We start from the raw sequence: 27,601 nt of genomic DNA, 5'->3' as shown, positions 1-27,601 counted from the left end.
AAAATAAACAAATTAGCTTAATAGTTCAATTTCAAAGCTGTGAAATGATTTTTTAAATTGTAGTTTAAAGTAGATGATTTTTTAAAAATGATTAGAAAGTAGGAAGAAACTTTTATTACAATCAAGAAAATTGACATATCACATATATTTTCCTCTCTTCCTACATCTTTCCTTCCTTCCTTTTTTTCCTTCAGTTCCCTTAATTTCTTTTTCTTTCACACTTTTTCTCCTTCTCCTTTTCTACCTGTTTCTCTTTCTTTTCCTCCTGCTTCTCTTCTTCTTCTGTATGTGTGTGTGTATATATATCTCTAAACAACATTGTTGGTAAATTAATAGTACACATTTTACTATGACTTCATAAAGTTCAATAGATCATTTAAATTACTCATCATCCACGATTGCAACTCTGTACTCTGACCTATATTTTCCCATTCCTTCCTCCATTCCTATTACTGAAAATCACAGTCAACCACCATTTAACTTTCTGTATGTAGGAAAGTGTGTTTTATTCCTCATGAATGAAACCTACCATTTGAGCTGTTCAATAAAAATAGAAAAATCAGGGGCTGGGAGTTTGGCCTAGTAGTAGAGTGCTTGCCTAGCATGCACAAAGACCCGGGTTCGATTCCTCGGTACCTCATATATAGAAAAAAACCAGAAATGCTGCTGATGCTCAAGTGGTAGAGTTCTGGTCTTGAGAAAGCCCAAGGATAGTGCTCAGGCCCTGAGCTCAAGCCCAGGACTGGCAAAAAAAAAAAAAGAAAGAAAGAAAAAAAGAAAAATCAGGCCAAGAGTTTGGCCTAGTGGTTAAAGTGCTTGCCTAGCATGCATGAAGACCCCGGTTCGATTCCTCGGTACCACATACATAGAAAAAAGCCGGAAGTGGTGCTGAGGCTCAAGTGGTAGAGCTCTAGCCTTGAGAAAGTCCAAGGACAGTGCTCAGGCCCTGAGTTCAAGCCCAGGACTGGCAGAAGAAAAAAAAAAAAGAAAGAAAAAAAAATCAGTCTGTAATCCTAGCTATTCAAGAGGCTGAGATCTGAGGATCCCATTCAAAGCCAGCCCAGGCACTAAAGACCTTGAGATTCCAATTAACCACTAGAAAAGGGAAGTGTGGCTGTGGCTCTAGGGGTAGTGTGGTAGCCTTGAGCTGAATGACCAGAGGCAGGGCAGTAGCCGTGAGCTGAAGAGCTCAAGGATAATGCTTAGGTCTAGAGTTCAAGTACCATGACCCACAAAAAAAAAAAAATCAAAACTCAACTCATTGCAAATTTACCTTTTCACTGTTATTGGAGACCACAATGAACAGGAGGCTCAGTGGAGGGTTTAGGAAGTCTTGATCAGCATTTGATGGCACTTTCAGGAATATCATCTGTGGCTCCTGTAAAAACATCTCCCAAATTACCTGCTAAAAAAGCATCTTATTGAATTTTCTTTACTTCAGTGTGAGAAAAGACTACCATAATAATCTTAGCAATGATTCACAATAGATGTCAGAGTCACAATACTTTCTGCATGGAGGTAGGGGCTGGGATTTGGCTAGCTAAAAATTAGTTTCGTAATGGCGACTTCATTGGGACTGGCCTTTTTTTTTTTCTTGTTTGCTTTGAGAATGGATTTTATTATATATCCAAGTCTCACCTAAACTTGCAATCCTTTCACCTCAGCATTTGTAATGTGGAGATTATAACATGCATCACCATGCCCGGTGGAATTAGGTAAAAATTTTGACACAGGGGTCAGGAGTTTGGCCTAGTGGTAGAATGCTTGCCTAGCATGCACGAAGACCCAAGGTTCGATTCCTCAGTACCACATACATGGAAAAAAGCCAGAAGTAGTGCTGAGGCTCAAGTGGTAGAGCTCTGGTCTTGAGAAAGTCCAAGGACAATGCTCAGGCCCTGAGTTCAAGCCCTGTACTGGCAAAAAAAAAAAAATTAAAAAAAATTTTCACATAATAGTTTAGGACTAGACAAAGGGAGATAAGAGTTTGGAAATCAAGTCTCACAAACATCTACTTTCTTAGACTAATAATCTGGCATTTCTTTTGTTTTTTTTTTATTGTATTTTATTGTCAGCGTAATGTATAGAGGGGTAACAATTACACTCATCCGATAGTAGGTACATTCTTCTCAACATTGATACCCCTTCTCTTGTTTTTGTCTCCCTTTCCATCCCCCCCACCATTGTCATTTCCTTTATAGTAGCCTATACTTCTACCAAATTAAACAACTTACTGGAGGTTTTTCTTTGATTTACAATATTTTTTTCTTTGCTTGGATTGATAGTACTTATTACATATTATAATTACATTATTATAAAAGGCACAGTGACTCCTGTGTAGGATTAGATCTTTTGATCTTTCTATACCAAATGTAAAACAATATATGTTCTCAGTAAATTCTCGTTATTGTTAATTGTAACTGAAGAAAAACAAAAATATTCTGATTACTTTTATTTTCAATTTATGAACATGAATCCACTTAAATAAGTATTTCATCCAGTAGGTCCAGTAGCATTAATTTACTTTATTTACTCCCCTATATCTTATATAATTTACAACTTCTCTCTGTTAGCCTCTAGAACAATCCCTCCCATACCCCTAAATTAGCTCTGACCTAAAGATAATACTGAGCAATCAGAAGAGAATATTCACAATCTCTCATCAACAAACAGCCAACCAACCTTGTAATCTTTTATACTTAGATGAAGCATCCATGCTCCTATAAAAACTTAACCCTGGGGGAGAGAAATGGGGACTATGTCATGAGAAAGGGTATCAATGTTTGTGAAGTAATGCACCTTCTATCTGGTGAATATAATGTAACCCTTCTATTAATTACAATTTAAAAAAAAGCTTAACCTTTTACTTGGGCACTGAATTCCTCCCTTTTTTCCATTTGAAAAACATTTCTTCAGTCATGAACTGGTGGCTCACATCTGTAATCCTACCTATTCACAAGGCTAAAATCCAGAAGAATGTAGTTCAAAGCTAATACTGGTAGAAAAGTCTGAAAAACTCCATTTCCAAAACAACCAGCAAAAAAGCTCGGCTGAACCAGTCTCTGGTGGCTCATACCTGTCATCCCAGCTACTTAGGATGCTGAGATCTTGATTTGAAGCCAGTGGGGCAGAAAAGTCCCTGTGAGATTCTTATCTGCAAGAATCCCCTCAAATGCTGGAAGCTTAGCTATGGCTCAAAGTGGTAGTAGAGTGCTAGGCCCTGAGCAAAAGACAAAAGAGCTCAGAGAAAGAGCAAGGCTCTGAGTTCAAGCCCAAAGATGGAAGGAAGGAAAGAAGGAAGGAAGGAAGGAAGGAAGGAAGGAAGGAAGGAAGGAAGGAAGGAAGGAAGGAAGGAAGGAAGGAAGAAAGGAAAGCAGGCAGGCAGGCAGGCAGAAAAGGAAAAAAAACTGGGCTGTGGTGTGGCTCAGGTGACAGCATCAGCTGAACAAGTGTGACACCTTGAGTTCACACCCTGGTACTGCAAAAAAAATCTACTTTCTCCCCCTCACCACATTCTTCCACATTTAGGTTTGTTATTTTATGTTCTATAAGTCACTCTAAAATCTTAACTATGGATGGTTGTTTATCAGAAAAAAAAAATTTTCTGGGGCCAGGAGTGTAGCCTAGTGGTAGAGTGCTTACCTAACACGCTCAATGCCCTGGGTTTGGTTCCTGGGTATCATATACACAGAAAAAGCCATAAGTGGTGCTGTGGCTGAAGTGGCAGAGCACTAGCCTTGAGCAAAAGTGTCCAGGGACAGTGCCCAGGCCCTGAGTTCAACCCCAGAACGGGCAAAAAAAGAGTTGTTTTTCAAGTTTTTCTTCTGCTTTTATTACAAGCCTATAATATTAGTTGGCATAACACTGAATATACAAGCTTCACTATCATAAAATCAAAACATTAAGCAATATTCCAAAAAAGATTTTAGACAAAAACTAGCCACCGATGGTACACATCAACACAAGTGTAAAAATGTAAACTTTCAATTAAACATCAAAAATCTGAATCTGCATCATCATTTTAATATACTGTGGCATTTTCCTCTGCTTGCTACATTCTGAGGCGATGGCTCAGGATGGGGACTGTCCCTAAGAGGATGTTATTTTCACTGTGGAAACACATCTGGAACCAGCTGAGAGTTGGGATATAGACATTTATGCTATAGCTACAAGCATCTGTTACCATGATAAATCAATGGACCTTTATCCTTTATTAGGATGCAACAGATAACCCATAAAACATCTTTCTTTTGATATAAGCAACTCTCATTATTTAGCTTTTATTTTGTTTTTGTTTTTGCCAGTCCTGAGGCATGAACAGTGTCCTTGGGCTTTCTCAAGGCTAGAGCTCTACCACTTGAGCCACAGCACCACTTCTGGCTTTTTCTGTGTATGTGGTATTGGGGAATCGAACCTGGGTCTTCATGCATGCTAGGCAAGCACTCTACCACTAGGCCAAACTCCCAGCCCCTATTGTATGTTTTTGTATATTCCTTTGGATATATACTCTAGATTTTTTGGCTTCATAGAGCATACAGTAACATATATAATGGTTTTATTTTTCAATGTCTTGATTAATCACACTTATTTCCATAGTGGATGGACTAATTTACATTCCTACATCTTTACCAGCATTTTTTTTTGTGCCAGTCCCTGGGGCTTGAAGTCAGGGCCTGAGCATTGTACTTGGGCTTTCTCAAGTCTAGAACTCTATCACTTGAGCCACAGCACCACTCCCGGCTTTTTCTATGTAGGTGGTACCAAGGAATCGAACCTGTGTCTTTGTGCATCTCAGGCAAGCACTCTACCTAACTAGGTCAAACTCCCGGCCCCAGCACATTTGTTTTTCTGTCAGTCAAGGCACTTGAACTCTGGATGCTGTCCCTGAGCTCTTCAGCTCAAGGCTAACACCCTACCCCTTGAGCCACAGTGCTACTTCCAGTTTTCTAGTGATTAACTGGAGATGAGAGCCTCATGGACTTTAGGGCCCTGGCTGGCTTTGAACCTCAATCCTCAGATCTCAGCCTCCTGAGTAGCTAGAATTACAAGTGTGAGCCACTGTGCGACTCACTTTCATCCTGTAACAATAGAATTCACAGCTAATGTGATAAGTATACTAATATTCCATTCTTTTAATTAAACAGAAATATAGCTGCTTAATATCCAAACAGTATATACTGTTTTGGATAACTGAAGCCCTTCTGCAGCTGATGGGGAAGAACCAATCAAGTCCCTCTTCTGGGAAGATTAAGATTTTTTATGTTCCTGAAAAACACAGCAGAATGGAATGACTAAAAAAAAAAAAACAAAAACAGAGAAAAGTAATACTTACTATCCTTGTTCTGTTCCTCTCCCCTTTCTTTTCTTCCCCTCCTCTCTTCTCTCTCCCTTTCTCTTTCTCTCTCTCCCTCTCTCAATGCCAGTTCTGGGCCAGGCCTGAGTGTTGTCCTTGACCTTTTGCTCAACCATTTGAGCCACAGCTTTACTTCCAGCTTTTTTGGTGGTTACTTGGAGATAAATGTCTCATAGACTTTCCTGCCTGCATGGCTTCAAACCATGGTCCTCCTTTCTCAGCCTCCTCAGTAGCTGGGATTACAGTTGTGAGCCACTGTTGTCCAGAGTAATTCCTTCTCTTAATTATATACTCTGTTAGAGCCACTATTGTCCAGTGTGATTCCTTCTCTTTTAATTTTGTACTCTGTTATCACTACCAAATACATGATGCATTTTGTGTCCTGGTGTCAGTAGATGGAAGAAAAGGGGTATTAATATGCTATTACACACATGGTTTTTAAATGGTGATGCTTTACCACATACACAGAAAAAGCTGGAAGTGATACTGTGGCTCAAGTGGCAGAGAGCTAACCTTGGGCAAAACATGACCAAGGACAGTTCTCAGGCCCTGAGTTCAAGCTCCAGGACACACACACACACACACACACACACACACACACACACACACACACACACACACAATGTTGACGATTGGTTGGGGTGAAGAGTACAGATCCCTAAATGCAATGGTAACTAAAGTTATACTTTAAAATGCTCATGTTTCAAACTAAATATAAATATGTAGCCCAAATTCTCAGGTATTGAAGTGTTTATTCAGATTCTTATATGAGATGAACAGAACTTTTACTATTTTCAGGAAACTTATTTAAAAAACAAACAAAAGCAAGAAAAAAAACTAGAGTTTTTAATTAAAAACTACATTATAACAAGGACACTGTACATTAAGTTACAATATATACACACATTTTTATGGTCTTAAATAAAACCTGTTGTACAAGGGAAATAATATATGTTTCATACCCACATGATTAAATATATATTCTAACAGGAAATAAAGAAAAAAACCCAAGCTAGTGACCCTCAAAATTAGGAACTCCAATCAAGGAACTCCAATCAAGGCCAGATCCCAAAACATAGTTTCCTATCACTTCTGTAATGTTTGGGAAACATTTACCTTCATCAGATGTTAAAGTCTTTTCTTTTAAATCTACCAGCTGCTTCCACAGCAAATTGCAATAGAAGGAAAAGTGTACCATGCCTGTGTTCATTTCTAATTCAGTGGAATAAATATAAAGTTCATTTGGAGGTTTGGAACAGGAAAACTACCTCGAAGAAACAAGTTGAGCTGTAATTGTTCATTTCTAACTACTTATTTTGAATGTACAACTCACTACTGCAAGTAGTACACCTTGTAATACATAACACAAAAGAACACATGTCCAACTTTGCTGTAGAGCTGTTAGGAGAGCCAAATACAGAGATTGACATTTTTATTCATTTGTATTTAAGACCCTGTGCAATTAAAAATAATTAAACACCTTAAATATATAAACAAAGGTTTCAAAAATGATGTTAGGCACCTTTAAATGTAATACTGACACCTTGTAATTAAACATGCATTTAAAGGACAAACGTATTTTTTTTTTCTTTGCCAGGCCGTGCTTGAGTTCAGGGCCTGAGCACTGTCCTTGGACTTTCTCAAGGCTAGAGCTCTACCACTTGAGCCACAGCACCTTTTCTGGCTTTTTTCTATGTATGTGGTACCAAGGAATTGAACCCAGGTCTTGGTGCATGCTAGGCAAGCACTCTACCACTAGGCCAAATGCCCAGCCTGACAAATGTATTTTTAAAAACTCATTTCAAAACCATTTTTAAAGAGCTATTCAATAAAGTACTTACATGAAAATATTGATAGTTCCAGTTTCTGCCTAAAAACCAAAAGAGTATATAATTAGGGGTTAAAACTTTCCTTTATGTTCTTGGACTTTTAAGGATTTTTAAACTTTGTTTCTGTTTGTTTGTGGGAACTATGCACTATAGCTTTCTTTGAGATTAAAAACAATAACAACACACAAAAAGCAGTAATGGAAGAGTAATCCATTCAGAAAAAAGTGAGAAAAAAAATTTAACTACATTTTTTTATGTTCGTGTCAGGGGTAGAGGGCTATGCTAGGACAGGAGCCAGAGCCAGGTACATGCTAGGCAAGCAAACTTCTAAACTACATCTCCATCACTTACATTTTGTTTCTGATTATGTACAATCTGAATTCTTTGACATCTCTCATTCTCACAGGTAACTAGCTAGTATGTATATTTTAGCAAGCATTTCTTCCTAGCCACTCAACGTTAAAAAAGAAAAGAATATCTCCAAAAGAATAGTTTTAACTGGTAAAATATGTTATTTCATTTCATTATTTGAATATACATTATTGGAAGATGAAGACCAAATAAAATCTTAAAAAGATTCCATAAAAAAGAGAAACAGCTGGGCAAGGTGGCTCACACCAGTAATTCTAGCTACTCAGGAGGCTACTAAGGAGGCTGAGATCTGAGGATCTCAGTTCAAAGCCTGCCTGGACACTAAAGTCCGTGAGGCCCTTATCTCCAATTAACCATCAGAAAACTGGAAGTGGCACTGTGGCTCAAGGGGTAGGGCAGTAGCCTTGAGCTGAAGAGCTCAGGGACAGTGCCCAGGCCCAGAGTTCAAATCCCATGACCAACAACAACAAAAAAAGAGAAATAACAAATGAACATACTTTTACAGTAAAACTGAACTATACATTTTGGAAATTAATCCTTTTACATATACTGAGGCTAAGAGAAACCTGGGTATGAGATAACTAACAATTGTGTTGCATTTAGTATAATATAATGCCTCTATAATGGTGATAGGAAATATCAACTCATAGAAAAAGGAAAAGCAATTGTTAACTAAAAATTACACACATAGCTAACATAAACTTTCCATTAAATAACATAAATAAACCTTAAATTGAAAAAGGCTATAAATCTAAGAAGAATTATGGAATTCCATTTATTTCCAATATTTTTAGATACATTTTATATACTTGAAACAAAGTGAATTACGAATGGGAGACAGGACTTAGAAAAGCCAACAGTAACTGAGATCGATGTAATTCATGGTAAATTCCATACTGTTTGTGTATGCTCTGAATATAGGCTTTAATGTTTATTTGAAATCATTATTTAAAAAAATAAAATTTTAAATATGCCACACAAATACTTTTTTTTTGAGATGGAGGTCTTGCTATTTATCTCAGGCTGGCCTGGAAATCATGATCCTTCTGCCTTTGATGTCTGAGTGCTAGAATTATATATATATGCACTGGATTATATTGATTTCTTGATAGCTATATTTAACATTTCTAGCTTGCCAATGTTCCAGAAAACAGATGCTTATGATGAACATAATTTGGTATTTATTTGTATCTGAAACAAATATATTTACTTAACAGGCAAATATCATTTTAAAAAGTCAAATGTATAACTTTTAAACTGTATATTATATACTTACCTTGAAACACTATGAATCCTAATACTCAGCCATTAAGAACTATGATATGGAAAAAATATAAATACAACTCAAATTCTTTTCTTTTTTCTTTTTTTGCCAGTCCTGGCTTGAACTCAGGGCCTGAGCATTATCTTTGAGCTTTCTCAAGGGTAGAGCTCTACTACTTGAACCACAGCACCACTTCCAGCTTTTTCTATGTATGTGATAACTGAGAAATCGAATCTGGGTCTTCGTGCATGCTGGGCAAGCACTTTACCACTAGGCCAAACTCTCAGCCCTTAAATTATTTTCTAAGCAGCACTAAATCTTTAAAACAAACAAAAAATTCCTCTGCTATCATCAAAAAGCTCCCATTTCCAAATTCTCTCCACCTCTTTATCCTTCTACCTTTAGGTAGGATTTTACTCCAGTACAGCTGAAATCCATGCCACATATACTGATTTCTATTGAATGTAATCAATTCAAGTAATGAATTTAATCAACTCAGCACTTACCAAGACAGTTAGTTGCATTTTAGTTATAAAGTTTGAAGATTACAACGAAGAAGCTAAAATGAAACTGCACAGTTTCCACAAATGTAAAAGCTGGGTTTTGTGTTATGTAAAATTTACTGGTTTATCTTTCTAGATTAAGACATTATAAGTATTTTCTCACTTACCTGCAAAGTAAAATTTTTTTCACAACTTAAAATTCATGACATACATATATCAAAACAAATATACACTGACATGCTATTTTTTGTTATTGTTCTCCTTTGTCTTATTAAGACCATAATTGGCTATATCCAGGGATGGAATATGTAACATTTGTGTTCAAAATAAATTACTGTGAATAACAGACAATCTTTTTGAAATACTGGATTATTAGACAATCAACAAACATAAAGAGTAACATCTCTTAAGGGAGGTTAAAAAACATGGAATTTGCAACAAATATACCAGTTTTAAGTCAGTCCAGTTATGACAATGCTGTACTTTGACAATATTCACCTTCTTTTCTAAATATCAGAAGTCACCAGAGTTGTAAATTCTGAAAAGCTTCCAAAATTTATGTAGCAGATAATTTCTTACAGTCCAATTTATTTTTTCCTTCCATAGACAATGTAGTTTCTTTGGGTTCTTGCTTAACTTGATTCATAGAAATAGTACCTTCCAGATTTTCTTCAACTTTAAAACCAAACATAAAAAAAAAATCCAAAAGGTTAATATGCTTCATGATACTGCAGTCTTTTGAATGATATGAATTTAGAAAAAAAGCAAACAATAGTGTCGAAAAAACTAAACAGTAATTTAGAAAAATAATTGGTATATTTGAAAATGCAATGACATATCTTAAATGATAGCTCTAACTTGTCTGTGTTAGCTGTGCGTTTGCTTATCTGAAATATTTTTTTTTTTTTTTGCCAGTCCTGGGCTTGAGCTCAGGGCCTGAGCACTTTCTCAAGGCTCTACCACTTGAGCCTCAGCACCATTTCTGGCTTTTTTTTTCTCTGTGTGGTACCCAGGAATCGAACCCGGGTCTTCATGCGTGCTAGGCAAGCACTTTAACCACTAGGCCAAACTCCCGGCCCCTATCTGAAATATTTTAGAAGGCATATTCTCATTCTGATCTCAAAGTTTTTAAACCAAATTAATTTAAAAGTGGCATACCAGTAGTGTTCTGTTAAGTGGTGAATGGAATGCCAAATGCCATCTCTCTCAAGACTCAGTTTTCCAGCTGCTCTATGGGTATATCAGTTTGTCAGAGTTGTGGAAACATGGAGAACCAGTTGAATGACCCCTGAAACTCATACATAGATGAAATAGTCCCTCATTTTAATCTAGAAACTAAATCACATAACTGTGAATCCAAAGACAGTTTCATTTAAAGTAATTTAGTGTTTCCTGAAATACTATGGCACAAAACGAAGTGAGAAAACATGTTAGAATTGAAGAAAGCTTTTGGAGGTAAGATTGACCTAGATTTAAATCCCTCCTCTATTACTTACTAGATGTGAATTATTTCTCTGAGCCCTAATTTCCTCATCTATAGACTGGGGATATCGTTAATAGTTTTATGGGGCTCTGAGAATGAATTCAAATGTATTCCTGTTTCTCCTTATCAAAGTTACTCAATAAGTTACAACTATCATAGCCCTCTGGATGAATTTTCTTTTCTTTTCTTTCTTTTTTTTTTTTTCTTTTTTTTGGCCAGTCCTGGGCTTGAGCTCAGGGCCTGAGCACTATCCTTGGATTTTCTCAAGGCTAGAGCTCTATGTATGTGGTACCGAGGAATCGAACCCGGGTCTTCATGCATGCTAGGCAAGCACTTTAACCACTAGGCCAAACTCCCGGCCCCTTCTTTTCTTTCTTTTCTGGTTGTGGGGCTTGAACTCTGGGCCAGGGCACTGTCCCTGAGCTCTTCAACTCAAGGCCACAGCCTCACTTCCTGTTTTCTAGTGGTTAATTGGAGATAAGGGTCTCACGTTCTTTAGTGCCTGGGCTGGCTTTGAACTGAGATCCTCAGATCTCAGCCAGCCTCCAGAGTAGCTAGGATTACAGGTGTGAGCCACTGCACCTAGCTTGAATTTTCTTTAAAGTAATGCTTTCACTAAATCTAAAAGATAATAACTCTTTCTGGAAGGAGTTATATCATAATTTTCTTTACCCAGAAGACTAATAATTAATAAGATGGAAGAAAAAACATATACTCTAAGAATAATTTCTGTAAAGAATTTTTATGCTTAAAAGCAAAAGAAATGCTCAGTCCAGTATAATCTGTGTTAAAAAAAAATGACACAGTAACTTTAAGGAAGAGTTAACAGAGTTCTTGACTGGGTTAGTACTGAACGAAGATTAACAATGTCTTACACTAAACTCAAGTGCCCAAGTCTTACCTGCCCTCTTTCAATGTCCACAGAACTCAGTATCTTCATTTTATTTCACATTTTTTCTTTGTGTATGTACGTGTACACATATCAATTTTTTTCCAAACACTTTTTCCTTTTACTTGCTTCTATCATTTTTTCATACATTCTTTTTCTGGTTTTACATAATCTGATTTTTCATACATTCTTTTTCTGGTTTTACATTCTTTTCTTGTTTTATATAATCACAGATTTTCCAGGAAAAAATAATTAGAAAATGAATAATTTCAATGGGATTAAATAGTTAAAAATAAGGGGAAGAAAAAATTTAAGTTTAAAAGTTCTTAAACTACTGAAATTTCCTTTTCATAATTTTGCTTGAGTTATAAATATTATAAACCACCAGGTAAAAATGATGTTTTCTATCTAAAACTATCACAGTTTTTATCATAGTAATGATAGTTCACAAAGACTACAGTAATCATAAATTGACTTTAACTTACTAAGAGCTGAGTGGTTGTCTATAATTTGTATTGGGATGGTGTGTATATCTCCCAACAGAATCCTATGAACACTTCCTTCCAGATTCTCAGTATTCTCAACATCTTCATCTACCAGCTGATCCACGGCAATTAGAGTTTGATCTGGTCCAGGAAGGTTACCCATTGCAGAGGCAGTACTGTTGTTTGGAGTTAGACATATATCTGTTTGAAGGCTATGACTCTGACCAAGCAGCAGAGAATTATTGTTCATTATGGCACTTCCTGTGGAATTCAGAAGTCTTGAAGGACTGGAGGAGGGATGGTTATTTACTGATAGCAGAGTTGGTGATCCATCAGGAGAGGTGATTCTTGGTTGTAACTGTAAACCCTTTTAAATATAAGAGTCATATAAAAATATTTGTTTGATAGTCTCATAGGATATACTGTTTGTTGTCAAAATTTGAACAAAAACTAATATATAGTTATGATACATGTTTTATTAAATATTAAGTGAGAAACAAGAACTAAGGGAAAAATAACAAAATTTTACTGAATTTATAGCTAACTGCAAACTTTTTCAAAATATAGGTTTTTTTCCTTTTATTATTTTTTTCATATATTTTTATTGTAATTAATAGAAGGGTTACATTATATTTGCCAGATAGAAGGTACATTAATTCACGTACATTGATACCCTTTCTCATGTCTTGGTCCCCATTTCCCTCCCCCCCACCCCTACCCTCAAAATATAGTTTTTAAGTTAGCATCTTAAACCATAACACTAAAAGTCAAGAGATTAACAAAGAAATAGTTAATCATTACTACCATTCTGAAACAATTCTCTAAAATCCCTAGAAAAAGAAACACCTGAAAACCCTCCAATTTGTCTTAAGCTAATACAATATTATAAACTCAAGGGATACTAATGAAGTTTTCTTTCTCTACTGTGAATACCTACCTGTAGTTGTGTAAATATTTTGGGCTGTAATGAGGGCAGTGAGATCAATTGATTTGGCTCTGGAGACAAAGAAGTCCCTGTCTGAGTTGTTCCCACTTTGGTGGTAACTGATTCTCCTGGTGGATTTCCTAAATTATATAACACACAAACTATTAAAGCAGAATACAGATATATAATCTTTATCCATTCACCTGTTGTTGGGAATCTAAGTAGAGGCTATCACTTAGCTATCGTGAACAGTGCTGTAATAAACACACAGAGGAGTCTTTCTAGTATACTTCCCTTCATATATATGCCTGGTAGTGGTAATGAGGTTCTTAAGGAGTCTATTTTTGGTTTTTTGAGGAAGATCAATACTGATTTCCATAGTGGCTGCACTAGTTTACATTCTGACCAATAGGGCAGGAGAGTTTCTTCCTTTCCTACATCATCCTTGAAGCATTTGTTGTATTTGTTGTTTGTTTACTTGATGGCTGCTATTCTTTCTGGTGTGGGGTTTTTGTTTTTGTTTTTGTTTTTGTTTTGGCCAGTCCTGGGCTTGAGCTCAGAGCCTGAGCACTGTCCTTGGACTTTCTCAAGGCTAGAGCAACAGCACCACTTCCGGCTTTTTTCTATATATGTGGTACCGAGGAATTGAACTTGCGCTGTATGTGGTACCAAGGAATCGAACCTATCTCTTTGTGTATGCTAGGCAAGCACTCTACCATTAGGCCAAACTCCTGGCCTCACGGTGTGGTTTTAATTTTCATTTCTATTTTAATTATTTTTTTTTTTCTTTGCCAGTCCTGGGGTTGAGCTCAGGGCCTAAGCTCACTGTCCTTGGAGTTTCTCAAGGCTAGAGCTCTACCTTGAGCCACAGCATTACTTCTGGCTTTTTCTATGTATGTGGTATTGAGGAATTGAACCTGGGTCTTCGTTCATGCTAGGCAGGCACGCTACTAGGCCAGACTCCTGGCCCCTAATTTTCATTTCTTTTATGACAACAGATGTTGAACAGTAACTATTTGCACTTGTCTTGTAAGAACTTTCCAGTTTACCGGCTCATTTATTAAATAGATTATTTGTTCCCTTCCTGCTTAATTTACTGAGATCTTTTGCATATTCTGGAACTTAATTCTTTATCTGTTGATAGCTAGAGAACTATTTCTAGCATTTTGTGTGTTGTCTCTTGCTTCTTGTGATTTGTTGTGAATAAACTCTTTAATTTGATATAGTTCTATTTGTCAATTTTTGCTATCTTCTGTGCAACTGGCATCCTATTCTGAAAAAAATTTTACCTTTGCTTGAAACTTCTAGATTTTCCCCCTGATTTTCCTGTAGTATATTAAAATTCCATATCATATTGTGAGCTCTTAATCCAATTGGAATTTCTTTTTTTACAGTGTGAGAGATAGAAACCCAGTTTCAGTCTCCTGAAGTTGGAGAGAACCACTGGCACCTGGCTCTTCTCTTTGTCTTTTGGTCAAATTAACTAGGGGCTTATCAATCTGATTTATTTGTTCAACGAGCCAACTTTTGTTTTGCTGATTGATTTTTAGGTTTTTGTTGTTATTGTCTTTGTTTTGATCTTCACTAATTTCTGTCCTAATATATACTTGTTCTTCTCATCTGCTAATTTTGATTTTTGTTTGTTCTAGTTTTTCTAGATGTATGAGTTATAATAGGGCATTAAGCCCTTTCTGATTTTTCAGTGGTTAATTGGAAATTAGAGTTTCTGGGAACTTATCCATTCAGGCTACCTCTGAAACATGATCTGAGTAGCTAGGATTACAGGTGTGAGCCACTGGTACCTGACAGACTTTTTTTTAAATTTTAGTATTAGGCACTCATTGCTATGAATTTTCCTATGAAACTGCCTTCATTGTATCTCAGAAATTCTAGGAGAATATAATTTTCATTTTCTTTCTTTTCTTTTCTTTTTTTTTTTTGGTCAGTTATAGGGCTTGAACTCAGGGCCTATGCACTGTCATCCCTGAGCTTTTGTGCAAAGTTAGTGCTCAACCACATTTTTTTTTTGCCAGTCTTGGGGCTTGAACTCAGGGCCTGGGCACTGTCCGTGGACTTTTTTTGCTCAAAACTAACACCCTGCCACTTGAGCCACAGTACCACTGCTGGCTCTTTCTTAGTATGTGGTCCCAAGAAATCAAACCCCAGGGCTTCGTGCATGCTAGGCAAGCACTGTACAGTTAGGCCACACTCCTGGCCCCTTAAAAATTTTTTTTGTCTGTCATGGGGCTTGAACTCTAGGCCTGGACTGAACATTGTCCCTGAGCTCTTCAACTCAAGGCTATACAGCCCTACCCCTTGAGCCACAGCACCACTTCTGGTTTTCTAGTGGTTAATTGGAGATAAGAGTTTCATGGACTTTAGTGCCTGGGTTGGCTTTGAACGGAGATCATCAGATCTTAGCCTCCTAAGTAGCTAGGATTACCGGCGTGAGCCACTGCAATGTATTTTTAAAGGCTCACGCCGGTAATCCTAGCTACTATGAAGGCTGAGATCTAAAATTATAGTTCAAAGCCAGCCTAGACAGGAAAGTCTGTAAGAGACATATCTCCAATTAACCCTCAGAAAATGGAAAGTGGTGATGTGCTCAAATGGTATAGTGTTGGCTTGAGCAAAAAACTTCAGGGACAAAACCCAGGCCCTGAGTTAAAGCCTCACAACTGACAAAAAAAATTATGTAAGGAACAAAAGGTGCATGGTATCCTTAATATGTGGCTATTAAATCGAAAGAGTACAAGAGCAAGGACTCAATAACTGCATACCCAAAGCTATGGACATGATAATGGAAATATAAACATAACTATATAGACAAAAAATTATATGTATGTATAATGCTTGAACTCCTAGCTACCTGGGAGGTGGAGATCTACAGTATCACGGTTTGAGGCCAGCTGGGGCAAAATGTTTGAAAGGCTCCATATAGGGCATTGGCACATGCATGTCATTCCAGCAATGGAGAAAGTACAATGATTGGACATGGTTGTATAGTCTTATCATCTCAAGTATGTGGAAAATTACAAGTAGGAGGATCACAGTCCACCCAGGCATTAAATGAGAACCTATCTCAAAAATAATCAATGCAAAAAGAACTAGCAGAGTGGCAAAAATGATAGAGCACAGACCTATCAAGTGCGAGGCCTGGGGCCTCTGGCTCACACCTGTAATCCTGGTTACTCAGGTGGCTGAGCTTGGAGGACTATGGGTTTAGATTCAGCCCAAGCAGCAAGGTCCATACAATTCTTGCTCCAAGATAACCAAAGGCTAAAAGAGTGGTTCAAGTTGTAGAGTGCTACAAGAGCAAACAAGCAGGTTGAATAAATGTGGAGTCTTGAGTTCAAACCCTAGTATCAGAAAAAATAAAAAAGTGTGAAGTCTTAGCCTTAAGTTCAAACTTTGGTACTTACAGAAAAAGAAAGATAACGCTAGAAGTGGTGCAGAGGCTCAAATGGTAGAGCGCTAGCCCTGAGAAAGCTTAAGGACAGTGTCCATGCCCTGAGTTCAAGTCCCAAGACTGCCAAAATCAAACAAACCAAAAAAAAAAAAAAAAAAAGGAAAGAAAGACTTGGCCTGGGACTATAATCCCAACTACACAGGACAACCAGGAGGATCAAGGTCCATGGCCAGCACTTGGCAAAAGTGCAAGGCTTTTTCCAGTAAACAATTAAGGAAAAAAGCTGAAGCAATAAAACTATTTTTGGTCGTGTGGTGAATTGAACTCAATGTCTCACCAGGTTAGCGAGACCCACAAGCTTTTTTGCTTTTTTAAGTTTATTTTTCTGACTGATACTTCTACTTTTGCTACAGGTAAGCCTCAGATGGCAGTCCTCCCTCCTTTCCATTGACAGTCCTTCCCCCTCTCCATTCCAAGTAGCTGGAATTACAGGAATATCCCACCAACTTTAGCTTGTTATCTATAAAATTGTATTAGATAAGATAGTATCTAAGTTTCTTCAGGTTTTATTTATTTTTTTTTGTGGGGGTCATGGGGCTTGAACTCAGCTTGGCACTGTTCCTGAGCTCTTCAGCTCAAGCTACCACCCTACCCCTGGGCCTAGGTGCTGTCCCTGAGCTTTTCAGCTCAAGGCTACTGTCCTACCCTTGAGCTGAGCCCCATTTCTCGTTTTCTAGAGGTTAACTGGAGGTAACAGTCTCATGTCCTTTTGTGCCCAGGCTGGCTTTGAACCTTGAGTCTCAGATCTCAGCTAGGATTACAGGCGTGAGCCACCGTGCCCGCTTAACTTTTTTTTTTAATTTAATACTACACAAGGATTCAAGAAAACCTACCTTCAGCAAATGTAACTGTCACAGCTTCTCTGAGAATATTCTCACCATCTGTTGTCCACTGAAGCTGAAATGAACATTTATTTCAGTACATTGAAAAAAAACTTAGAGCATCAACATATGATCATATTTTATTAATTGTTATTGTAGAGTTAATATACATACAGAGGGATTACAGTTATAATTCTTTTCTTTTCTTCTTTCTCTTTTTGCCAGTCCCTGGCCTTGAACCCTAGGCCTGAATACTTTCCTTGGGCTTTCTCAAGCTAGAGTCAGCCTGCACAGTCCTTGAGCCAGAGCACCACTTCTGGCTTTTCTATGTATGTGGTACTGAAGAATTGAACCCAGGTCTTCATGCATGCTAGGCAAGCACTCTACCACTAGGTCAAACTCCCAGTCTCAGTACAATTCTTTTTGAACCATGTCTCCCCTTCCCTTGCTCTCTCCCAGTTTTTCTCTCCTGTCTCCACCCACAAGATGTATAGTTCATTTTCCACTTAATGTCTACTAAGTACAACTGTTCACCCTTGTTCTACCTTTTCTGTGCCCCCCTTACCTTCCCAAAGACAAATGAACAAACAAAAGGATGAGAAAACTAAAACAGCAACAATGGCAACTAAAAAATGTCTCTAGTTTCCTTTTCTTGGAGTTCATTTCATAAAATATTGTTATAGGATCATATACACATAGGTATTTAGCCTTTGTCAACCACGCCTATGCATAACCTCCTATGGCCTCAGTATGTGAATGCATAGAGTCCTATATAATTTATCATGTCCCTGTGTGTGTATATGTGTACACGTACACACACACACACACACACATAAATCATTCAATGTGTTTACTTGTAGATATATAGGCACATTCTTGTTACCACAAATGAGAGAAACCATGTTTCTTTGGCTCAGGCCTACTTCATTTGTGAGATTATATTTATGCTTTATTCTGTAATTACTCCTTTGTTTACATTCTCAAAGCACAAGTATCCAAATACATTAGGCTCTTGAATTCATCTAGCAAGTATTTGAGTAGGAAGTGTAGGTGGAAATAATCAATTCTAACCAAATTTGCTTTATTTCTTGAATTTTAGATAGTGATTAAGAGGCAATATTTTTTAGTATGTTTCTAGATTCAAATACAACACGAAAATTGTCAAGAATTTCCTTAATTCTTACTATGATCCTGATGAGAGATCTGAATGCTACAAAAGTTAAATAGTTGGGTAGAAAGAAATAGAAGTGCTGCTTTCATAAAACCAAGAATATTCTATTATTGGGTTTGAATGAAGTTAGGAGAAGAAAGGGTATTGCTATTCAGATTTTCATGCCATAGTCACTACCTGTTTAAATTGTAATTAGTGATTTCTGGGTATCAATAGGAAAATTTTTTCAAAATAAACAACTTATAGGAGAAACTAAAATATCAAAGTGTGAGGCAAAACTGATATCCATATATGGCGTAAGGAAACAACAATATCATTTCCTGCATTCAAGTTGGAATTAGTCAACCTTACACACTGAATAAATGACTACTTAGCAATAAGAAATAATTCTGCAGAGGGGAAAATACTGATTTAAAAGTGAATATCACTGTTATTCTCAGATTTGGAAGTCCATTGTTTTTTCTTATAAATTCAGTAAAAAATTAGTCATGTTATCACGGAAATGCTCATAGCATTTACATTTTGGGTTGTAATGGGTGAACCCAGGGCCTCCCACTTGCTAGGCAAACACTCGATCACCTGAGTCATGTCCATAGTACTATTTTTTTTCCAGTTGTTTAGATAGTCTACTAGTAGACATCCCTATAAAGCCAAATAAAGAAGCTAATAAAAGAGTCTCCAAACATAGTCTCAAATAAAATAAAGAATTATAGTTGTAATCATACCGTTGCTGGAATAATCTCGGAGTTATATACCATATCTCCTGTTCTCAGGGATTTCTGTACTTCATGGATGTGATTTTTTATATCATTTACAGTTGGAAAAAATGATAAGTTATGTCTTTCAGGTACCTCATCAGGTTTGAACAGTTCTCTTTCTACAAATTTTCTGTGGAAAAATACAAAATGTAAATAACCAGTAACTATACCCTTTTAGCATAAAGATTTATAAAGTATTTTTACAGTTGTAAAAGAGTAAGTATTTTGTTTCCCACTTGAATTTTTTTCCATGTTGCAAATCAGAATTCACATAAGTTAACTAAAGAAATGTAGTATTTTCATTGGTTAAAAGGTGAGTGACCTTTTCATTCTTATGAGTTTCATTTAAAGGGCTCATATTTTGGTTTAGGTGTCATGTTTGTCAAACATAGTACAGAACACTTAAGTATTTACCTGAACTCTTACTATGTTCTATGACAAAGTTACAATTACCATTCCCATTTTACAGATGAGAAAATTAAATACTACATAAGTTGCATAATTTGCCCACTGTGATAATTCTACCTAGTAAGTAAATAAGATTGAGGCTTTTCCCAAATTATATACCAAAGCATCATGTGATATTGCATCCAAATGGCAGCAGTTAGTATTACATGAAATATAATATGCTCATACTTTACAAATAGACAAAAGAGAAGACAGAAATAAAGGCAGCATTGCAATATAGTCATATACAAATAAATATATCAAAGGAATAACTAAGTTTAACATGTATATACTTTGTACATTATAGTCAATTGAGCCAGGTGCTGGTGGCTCACACACACCTGTAATCCTTGCTACTACAGAGGCTGAGATCTGAGGATTGGGGTTTGAAGCCAGCCTGGGCAGTAACGCCCCTGAGACTTTTATCTCCAACGAATCCCCAGAAAACCAGAATTGGAACTGTGACTCAAAGTGGTAGAGCCTTGAGTGAAAAGGCTTAGTAAGGGAAAGCACTTGAGTTCAAGCCCCATGAACAACAACAACAATAATAACTGCAGAGTTGTATTATTCCTATTAATAAATCTCATTTCGAGGAGTTTAAAATAAGTATCTTGTCCTAAGCATAGTAAACATAGAATGGCTTTATCAAATTTTGTTCTAAAGATATTCCAATGAAAATAAAATAAAAAAGACTAAGTGATCTGTTAAGTAGCTGTCATGTATGAGCTAACTTTGGCCCAGGAGTTTGGCCTTGTAGTAGAGTGCTTTCGTAGCATGCACGAAGACCTGAGTTTGATTCCTCGGTACCACATACATAGAAAACGCCCGAAATGGTGCTGTTGCTCAATTGGCAGAGTGCTAGCCTTGAGAAAAAAAAAAAAAAAAAAAACAACAAGAACAGTACTCAGGCCTTGGGTTCAAGCTCCAGGACTGGCAGAAAAAGGGGGCCAGGAATTTGGCCTAGTAGTAGAGTGCTTGCCTAGCATGCCCGAAAGCCCGGGTTCGATTCCTCGGTACCACATACATAGAAAAAAGAAGCCAGAAGTGGTGCTGTGGCTCAAGTGCTAGAGTTCTAGCCTTGAGAAAACCCAAGGACAGTGCTCAGGCCCTGAGCTCAAAGTCCAGGACTGGCAAAAAAAATTTTTAAAAGAGCTAACTTTGGGGCTGGGAGTTTGGCCTAGTGGTAGAGTGCTTGCCTAGCATGCACGAAGACCCGGGTTAGATTCCTTGGTACCATATACTTAGAAAAAGCCAGAAGTGGTGCTGAGGCTCAAGTGGTAGATCTCTAACCTTGAGAAAAATCCAAGGACAATCCTCAGGCCCTGAGCTTAAGCCCAGGACTGGCAAAAAAAAAAATGAGCTAACTTTGTTGTTCATATTATGCTACACAATAACCAGTAGGAGTCCCAGTAGAATGGTTCATGCAATAATCCCAGCTCCTCAGGAGTGGAGATTAGGAGGATCATTATTCAAAGTCAACCCAGAGAGCCAGAGTTTGGCCTAGTGGTAGAGTGCTAAATAAATAAATAGATAGATAAAACAAAAAACAAAGTCAACCCAGGCAGAAAGTGACAGAGATCCTATCTTCACACAGAAACTACTTGTGATGGTGCATACACCTCACAGGAGGTGTAGATAAGAGGATCACAGACCAAGGCTGTGACCCTAGGGTCTGTAACCTCAGATCCAAGATAATAGCTAAGCACAAAAGCCTGGGGGCATGTTCCAGGAGTCGACTGAATGCCTCAGTGAAAAAGTCCTGAGTTCAAACTCAGGTATCTCCACAACAATTTAAAAAATTGAACAAAATAACCAGTAGGAGCACGGTCAATATCAGAAACCAAGATAATATGCACAGCCTATAGATTTAGGTTTAATTTTCAGTTCAGACTCTGCCTTTGAAGACCATTATTTATTTTGTAGCTTTGTTTTCTCATATGTAGAATGGGTATAAATATACTCACTTTGTAGAGGTAATTTAGACTAATATTATATGTGTAAAGAATTTATTTCAAATTTAAATTATATTATATAGCAATGTAATATACATAAGTCACATATTATATATAATACATATTTACATTATATATTAATATTTATAATACGGGTTATATGAATTTTAATTATAAATTTTATTACAAGTTTTTTTTTCTTGCCAGTTCTGGAACATGAACTCAGGGCCTGAGCACTGTCCTTGGGCTTTCTCAAGGCTACAGCTTTACCACTTCAGCCACAGCACCATTTCCAGCTTTTTCTATGTATATAGTATTGAGGAATTGAACCTAGGTCTTCAAGCATGGTAGGCAAGCACTCTACCACTAGGCAAAACTCCCAGCCCACAACAAGTTTTTTTTAATATCTAATAAGATTGTATTTGTAGTACTCTGGTTTAACTTTACTGATTCTCAAGATAGTTAATCAAGATAGTAACAATTCATTAAGTATTTGATAATCATACTTTATTAGAATAAATATTTTCATTATTAACATCTTGTAATAAAATTTAATTATATTCCAAATAGTCTGAAATACATATTTTGGCCTAGATTTCTTTTTTTGGGCCAGTACTGGGGCTTGGACTCAGGGACTGAGTGCTGTCTTCCAGGCTACAGCTCTAATACTTGAGCCACAACACTTCTGGATTTTTCTATGTATGTGGTACCAAGGAATCGAATCCAGGTCTTCATACATGCTAGGCAAGCACTCCTACTAGTAGGCCAAACTCCTGGCCCTGTGGAGAAATTTTTTTTTCCTAAAAGTATTTATTATGTAATTAAATTCATATGCCACTTAGGAAGTGTCTAACTGGTCAAAATGTAATGTCTCAAATGAATAATCAGAATCATAATAAATCACATGATGGGTATCTGCTGAAAAAAAGATGAGTTCATAAATAAGATTATGAATTTTTTTTTGCTAGTTGTGGGGCTTGAACTCAGGGCCTGCGCACTATCCTTAGACTTTTCTCAAGGCTACAGCTCTATCACTTGAGCCACAGCACCACTTCCAGTTTTTTCTATATATGTGGTATCGAGGAATGAACCCTGGTCTTCATGCATGCTAGGCAAGCACTCTATAACTAGGCCAAACTCCAGGCCAATAAATAAGATTATTTTAATATAAACTATATTCTTTTTCCTCTGATAGCATATACCCTAGAAAGTATCTACAATGTTAAGTGTGTTAAATAAGCCAACACATAAAGATGAAAAATGCAAAAAAAAAAAAAAAGCAAGCTTTTTTCTACTATACCGTAGCTGTTTCCTTACTGCATATACTTGTTCTACTCCCTGTGATACCAGCTCTTGAATCTTTTGTGCTACTTGAGGATGAAGACGTGAAGGCAATGCACAATTCTCATCTCTAAGTGCAGCTTCCTCCTCCTCCACAGAAGCCACAGGAAAGGGTGTGGGTGATAAAGGTAGGCAAGGAGTCTCTAATTCATGATACTGATGAGCTTGCTGTGTAGGTAACTGTACATACCACCTAATTAGAGAAAATATTTAAAATGACTGCAATTCAAATATTGAAATTATTCAATATTATTCAAGAGAGGCAGGAATCATAAGGGACACTTAGGTTACAATTATCAAAAGAATAGTCTGAAACTTGAAGGGGATACAAAGATGTGAGTATATATGAAAATGGCATTTTAAATTTCAAATTAAGAAAATTTTACCTCAAAATAAAGAGCCAGCTTGCAAATCATCATCTTTTGCATTGCATACTTTCCCATTCATCAAACATGTCCCACATTACATTTCTGTGATGCATTTATCACATTATTACCGTACATTATAATTCAGAGCCTATCGAGACTGAGTTTTGGGATTAGGAGTGTAGCTCAAGTGGCACAGTATCTGACTACCAAAATTAAGGACCTAAGTTCAAATGTCAGTATTGCCAAGAAAAAAAGGGTCAAGCTATTTGGAAGAATCTCCTTAACAAGAGCTCAACATACTGCCTCTACATCATGAATAGGTCCTATGGGCCCAAAAAGCAAGAGAATTAACTAATAAATTTGTCACCTGGGCTGATATATAAAGGATAATAAGCAAGAAAGATAATGCTTGCTTTTTATTTAAAACATGAAGCATGAAATGGGATTTTATTCAAGGCACATGATTCATTTCTGGCTAATATAGTAGTCAAAGATAGGTAGGAAAAAAATCATACAAGCAAAAATTAGAAGCACCACTGTGTTCCTAAGTATCTATAATAAAATACTGAAAGTAAAATGAAATATATTGCTATATATATATATATTGGGACAAAGCCCATATATAGTAAACTTTCTGTTGTATGTAAGTGTATAGTTGTGTGTAATTTCAGGCAGATATTCTAACCCTAATGTAATTCTTTGGCTAAAATTATCTACAATCTTTGATTGATAGCTTCAAAAAATTAGGGCAAGGAATTTGGCCTAGTGGTAGAGTTCTTGCCTAGCATGCTCGAAGACCCAGGTTCAATTCCTCGGTACCATGTACATAGAAAAAGCCAGAAGTGGTGCTGTGGCTCAAATGGTAGAGCTCTAGCCTTGAGAAGATCCAAGGACAGGGCTTTGAGTTCAAGCCCCAAGACTGGAAAAAAAATAAAAATTAAAAAAAATTAAAAAAAAACAAAATTATACATTGGCAAATAAATAGTACTAAGATACCTACTTTATAAAAGCATTTCTTTGATCCAAGACTGAAATTTGAACTCATAGAACTCAGTATCCAATGCTTTCACTTACTGGCTAGCACTCTATCAACTGAGCCACTGCTCCAACCATAGAAGCATTTCTTAATAAATAATTAAGAAAATAATTATAACTTCTTTTTAAAAAGAATTTTTCGAAGATAACTAGAAAATAAAATAATTGTTTAAATATCATACCTAAGAACACCACCAGCATCTACCAAGTTCTTCTTAAGCATATTAAAGGCTTTTTCCTGTTCCATTCTAATTATTTTCTTGTCAATTTTGGGGTCTGTAGATACTCTATATTCAGGAAACTTCTGTACCTTCTTAATGTAAATCCTGTATAGAAGATAAAGAATAAATTGTTTCATCACATTTTAACTTACTAATCAAGAGTTTACCTTAGCCAAGCAAGGTGGCTCACCCTTATAATGCTAGCTACATAGGAGGCTGAGATCAGAGGATTACCTACAAAACCAGCCTGGACAATAAAGTCCAGGAGACTCTTATCTCCAATTAACCACTAGAAAACTGGAAGTGGTATTGTAGCTCCAGGGGTAGGGTGGTAGCCTTGAGCTGAAGAGCTCAGAGACAGTGCCCAGGCCCAGAGTTCAATGACAAAAAAAAAAAAGTTTATCTTATCCAGATATGGTAATAAATGCATATAATCCTAGCCAGCGGCAGGAAACCTGAGTTTAAGTCCAGCTTGAGCTACATGGTAAGTCCCTGTTTCAAACAAAACAAAATAAAAACAAACAAAAAAATCAAAAAGGAATATAGAAAAAGAAGAGGAAAAAAGAAATTAAGATCTAAATATATTGTACTCATGTATGAAAAGCATAATGAAACCCATTTGAAAAAAGAGTTAAAGCCATGGGGCTGGGAGTTTGGCCTAGTGGTAGAGTGCTTACCTAGCATGCACGAAGACCAGGATTCGATTCCTCGGCACCACATACATAGGAAAAAAAAAAAGCCAGAAGTGGTGCTGAAGCTCAAGTGGTAGAGCTCTAGCCTTGAGAAAGTCCAAGGACAGTGCTCAGGCCCTGAGCTCAAGCCCAAGATTGGCAAAAAAAAAAAAAAAAAAGAGTTAAAGCCAGGTGCCAATGGCTCATATCTTCAATCCTAGCTACTCAGAGGAGGCTGAGAGCTGAAGACTACTATTTGAAGCTAGCACACACAGGAAAGTCCATGACACTCATCTCCAATTAACCACCAGAATCTGGAAGTGCAGCTGTGGCTCAAGTGAGGTCCTGAGTTCAAGCCCTAGGACTAACACCCATGCACACACACACACACACACACACACACACACACACACACACACACACACACACACACACAAAAGACAGGGAACAAAAGAGCCAGAATGGCCGGGAGTTTGGCCTAGTGGTTAAAGTGCTTGCCTAGCATGCATGAAGACCAGGGTTCGATTCCTTGGTACCACATACATAGAAAAAAGCCAGAAGTGGTGCTGAGGCTCAAGTGGTAGAGCTCTAGCCTTGAGAAAGTCCAAGGACAGTGCTCAGGCCCTGAGCTCAAGCCCAGGACTGGCAAAAAAAAAAACCCAAAAGAGCCAGAAAACAGAATTCTCTTATATATTTTGCACTGTTTAACCAATAAAACAGTATTATTTGTTATTTTTAAATAATGAGAAACAAAAGAAAATAAAGTTTACCTGGCTGGACAAGTGGCTTTATAGAGATGACAAGACCTGTTTTCCTGCTCACTAATTTTTTTTAATTGGAAACCTTTTCTCCTTGGCCCATACTGACACTCCATTACGACAGCTCTACTCCCTGTGAACAAGAAAAGCATTTTTCATATTAATTCAAATCTGTTTGCTTTAGGCAGATAAAAAAATGTGCATACCAGGCAAGCACTCTTACTACTAGGCCCAACTTCTGGCCCCGAAGTAATTTTTTATATTTACTGTAAGTTTTCTTCTTAAATAGGCATTTTCATTAATTAACATTCAGTTGTCACCTACCAAAATGAAAAAGATCGTCATTTTCACAATGGACCGTAGCTGCCTTTAAAACAGTTCTTTTGAAAAGTACCTGCATTGACAAATGGGATTCCATCGTATGGGACATACTGAGATTTCCACATCAGGCGGGTGGCAGGCTTGGCTGGGCTTGGAGACTGGCGGGTTCCCCAAACACTCTGTGTTTGCTGTTTGTGAAATGTTAGGATACTTTCTAATTCAGTCTCACTTACACAGTAGCCACGGTATGAATCTCCAATTTTCTGCATATAGTAGAAATTAAAAATAAAATATTAGCAAATATGTACAAAATAAATTGAATGAAACTATTATTAAAGATGAAAGACTTACCAGCTTTCACAAGATCATTTCCTTAGATCACTGGTTTATACAACCAGTCAATTTCATCTGAATTCAACTACTGTCATCAAATATATGAGGAAACATAATGACAAATTCATTGCCACACTATGTAATGATCATAATCTTTATTTTTTTTTCCAATCCTGGGGCTTGAACTGAAGGCCTTTGGACACTCTTTGGACACTCTTTGCTCAAGTATAGTGCTCTGCCATTTGAGTCACAGCACCACTTTTGGCTTTTTCTGGGTATGTGGTACCAAGGATTCGAACCCAGTACTTTGTGCATGCTAGGTGAGGACTCTACCACTAGGCTATGCTCCCAACCTGTCATAATCTTATGTGAGGGATATATAAAATAATTTATTTCAGATATTTAAAATTCTATTTCTATTGTGTCTGTATTTTGATTATGATAAAAATAGAAAATCTGATACCAACCATTTCATTTAAAATTTCCTCCAAAATTAATGAAGTGTTTCAAATTTTCTTTTCTTTTTCTTTTTTTTTTTTTTTTGTCAGTCATAGGGCTTGAACTCTAGGCGTGGGCATTGTCCCTGAGCTCTTCAGCTCAAAGCTATTACCCTAAACCTTTAGCCACTGTGCCACTTTTTTTTTCTATATATGTGATACCAAGGAATTGAACCCAGGTCTTTGTGCATGCTAAGCAAGCACTCTTACCACTAGGCCAAACTCTAGGCCCCTAAGAAGCATTTTAACTCACCTCACAGCTTCTAAGACGGCAGGCCCATATAGGTGTATTAGAAGAAAGTGGCTGAAGAGGAGCCAGCAAAGGTTCTTCAAGCATT

The 27,601-nt window shown here is 37.0% G+C and overlaps 1 protein-coding gene across 5 annotated transcripts; it reads right to left on the bottom strand.

The window, feature by feature from the left end:
* Positions 1–1,282: 1,282 nt before the first annotated feature.
* Positions 1,283–27,601, bottom strand: LOC150048656 (calcium-responsive transcription factor-like). Of its 5 annotated transcripts, XR_016539133.1 has the most exons (12): positions 27,517–27,600; positions 26,507–26,696; positions 26,125–26,245; positions 24,645–24,788; positions 23,019–23,252; positions 19,287–19,449; positions 17,403–17,466; positions 13,113–13,240; positions 12,176–12,542; positions 9,817–9,993; positions 7,192–7,220; positions 1,283–1,405 (listed from the first exon to the last, which is right to left on the bottom strand). XR_016539133.1 is itself a non-coding variant. In XM_090354618.1 (10 exons), the coding sequence occupies exons 1-10, from the start codon at positions 27,598–27,600 to the stop codon at positions 9,875–9,877; spliced, it is 1,614 nt and encodes a 537-aa protein (XP_090210744.1). In that variant the 3' UTR covers positions 9,217–9,874. The 5 variants fall into 5 exon arrangements, 2 of the variants coding, with proteins under 2 accessions (XP_090210744.1, XP_090210745.1); XR_016539132.1 differs by lacking the exon at positions 1,283–1,405 and having other exon boundaries at positions 6,180–7,220; XR_016539134.1 differs by lacking the exons at positions 1,283–1,405; positions 7,192–7,220 and adding an exon at positions 11,703–11,903 and having other exon boundaries at positions 9,906–9,993; positions 27,517–27,601.

The sequence above is a fragment of the Megascapheus bottae genome, chromosome 21 (genome assembly GCF_031878675.1).
Source record: "Megascapheus bottae isolate mThoBot1 chromosome 21, mThoBot2.hap1, whole genome shotgun sequence".
NCBI classification, from domain to species: Eukaryota; Metazoa; Chordata; class Mammalia; order Rodentia; family Geomyidae; genus Megascapheus; species Megascapheus bottae.
This window is presented reverse-complemented; position numbering and strand designations above follow the sequence as displayed.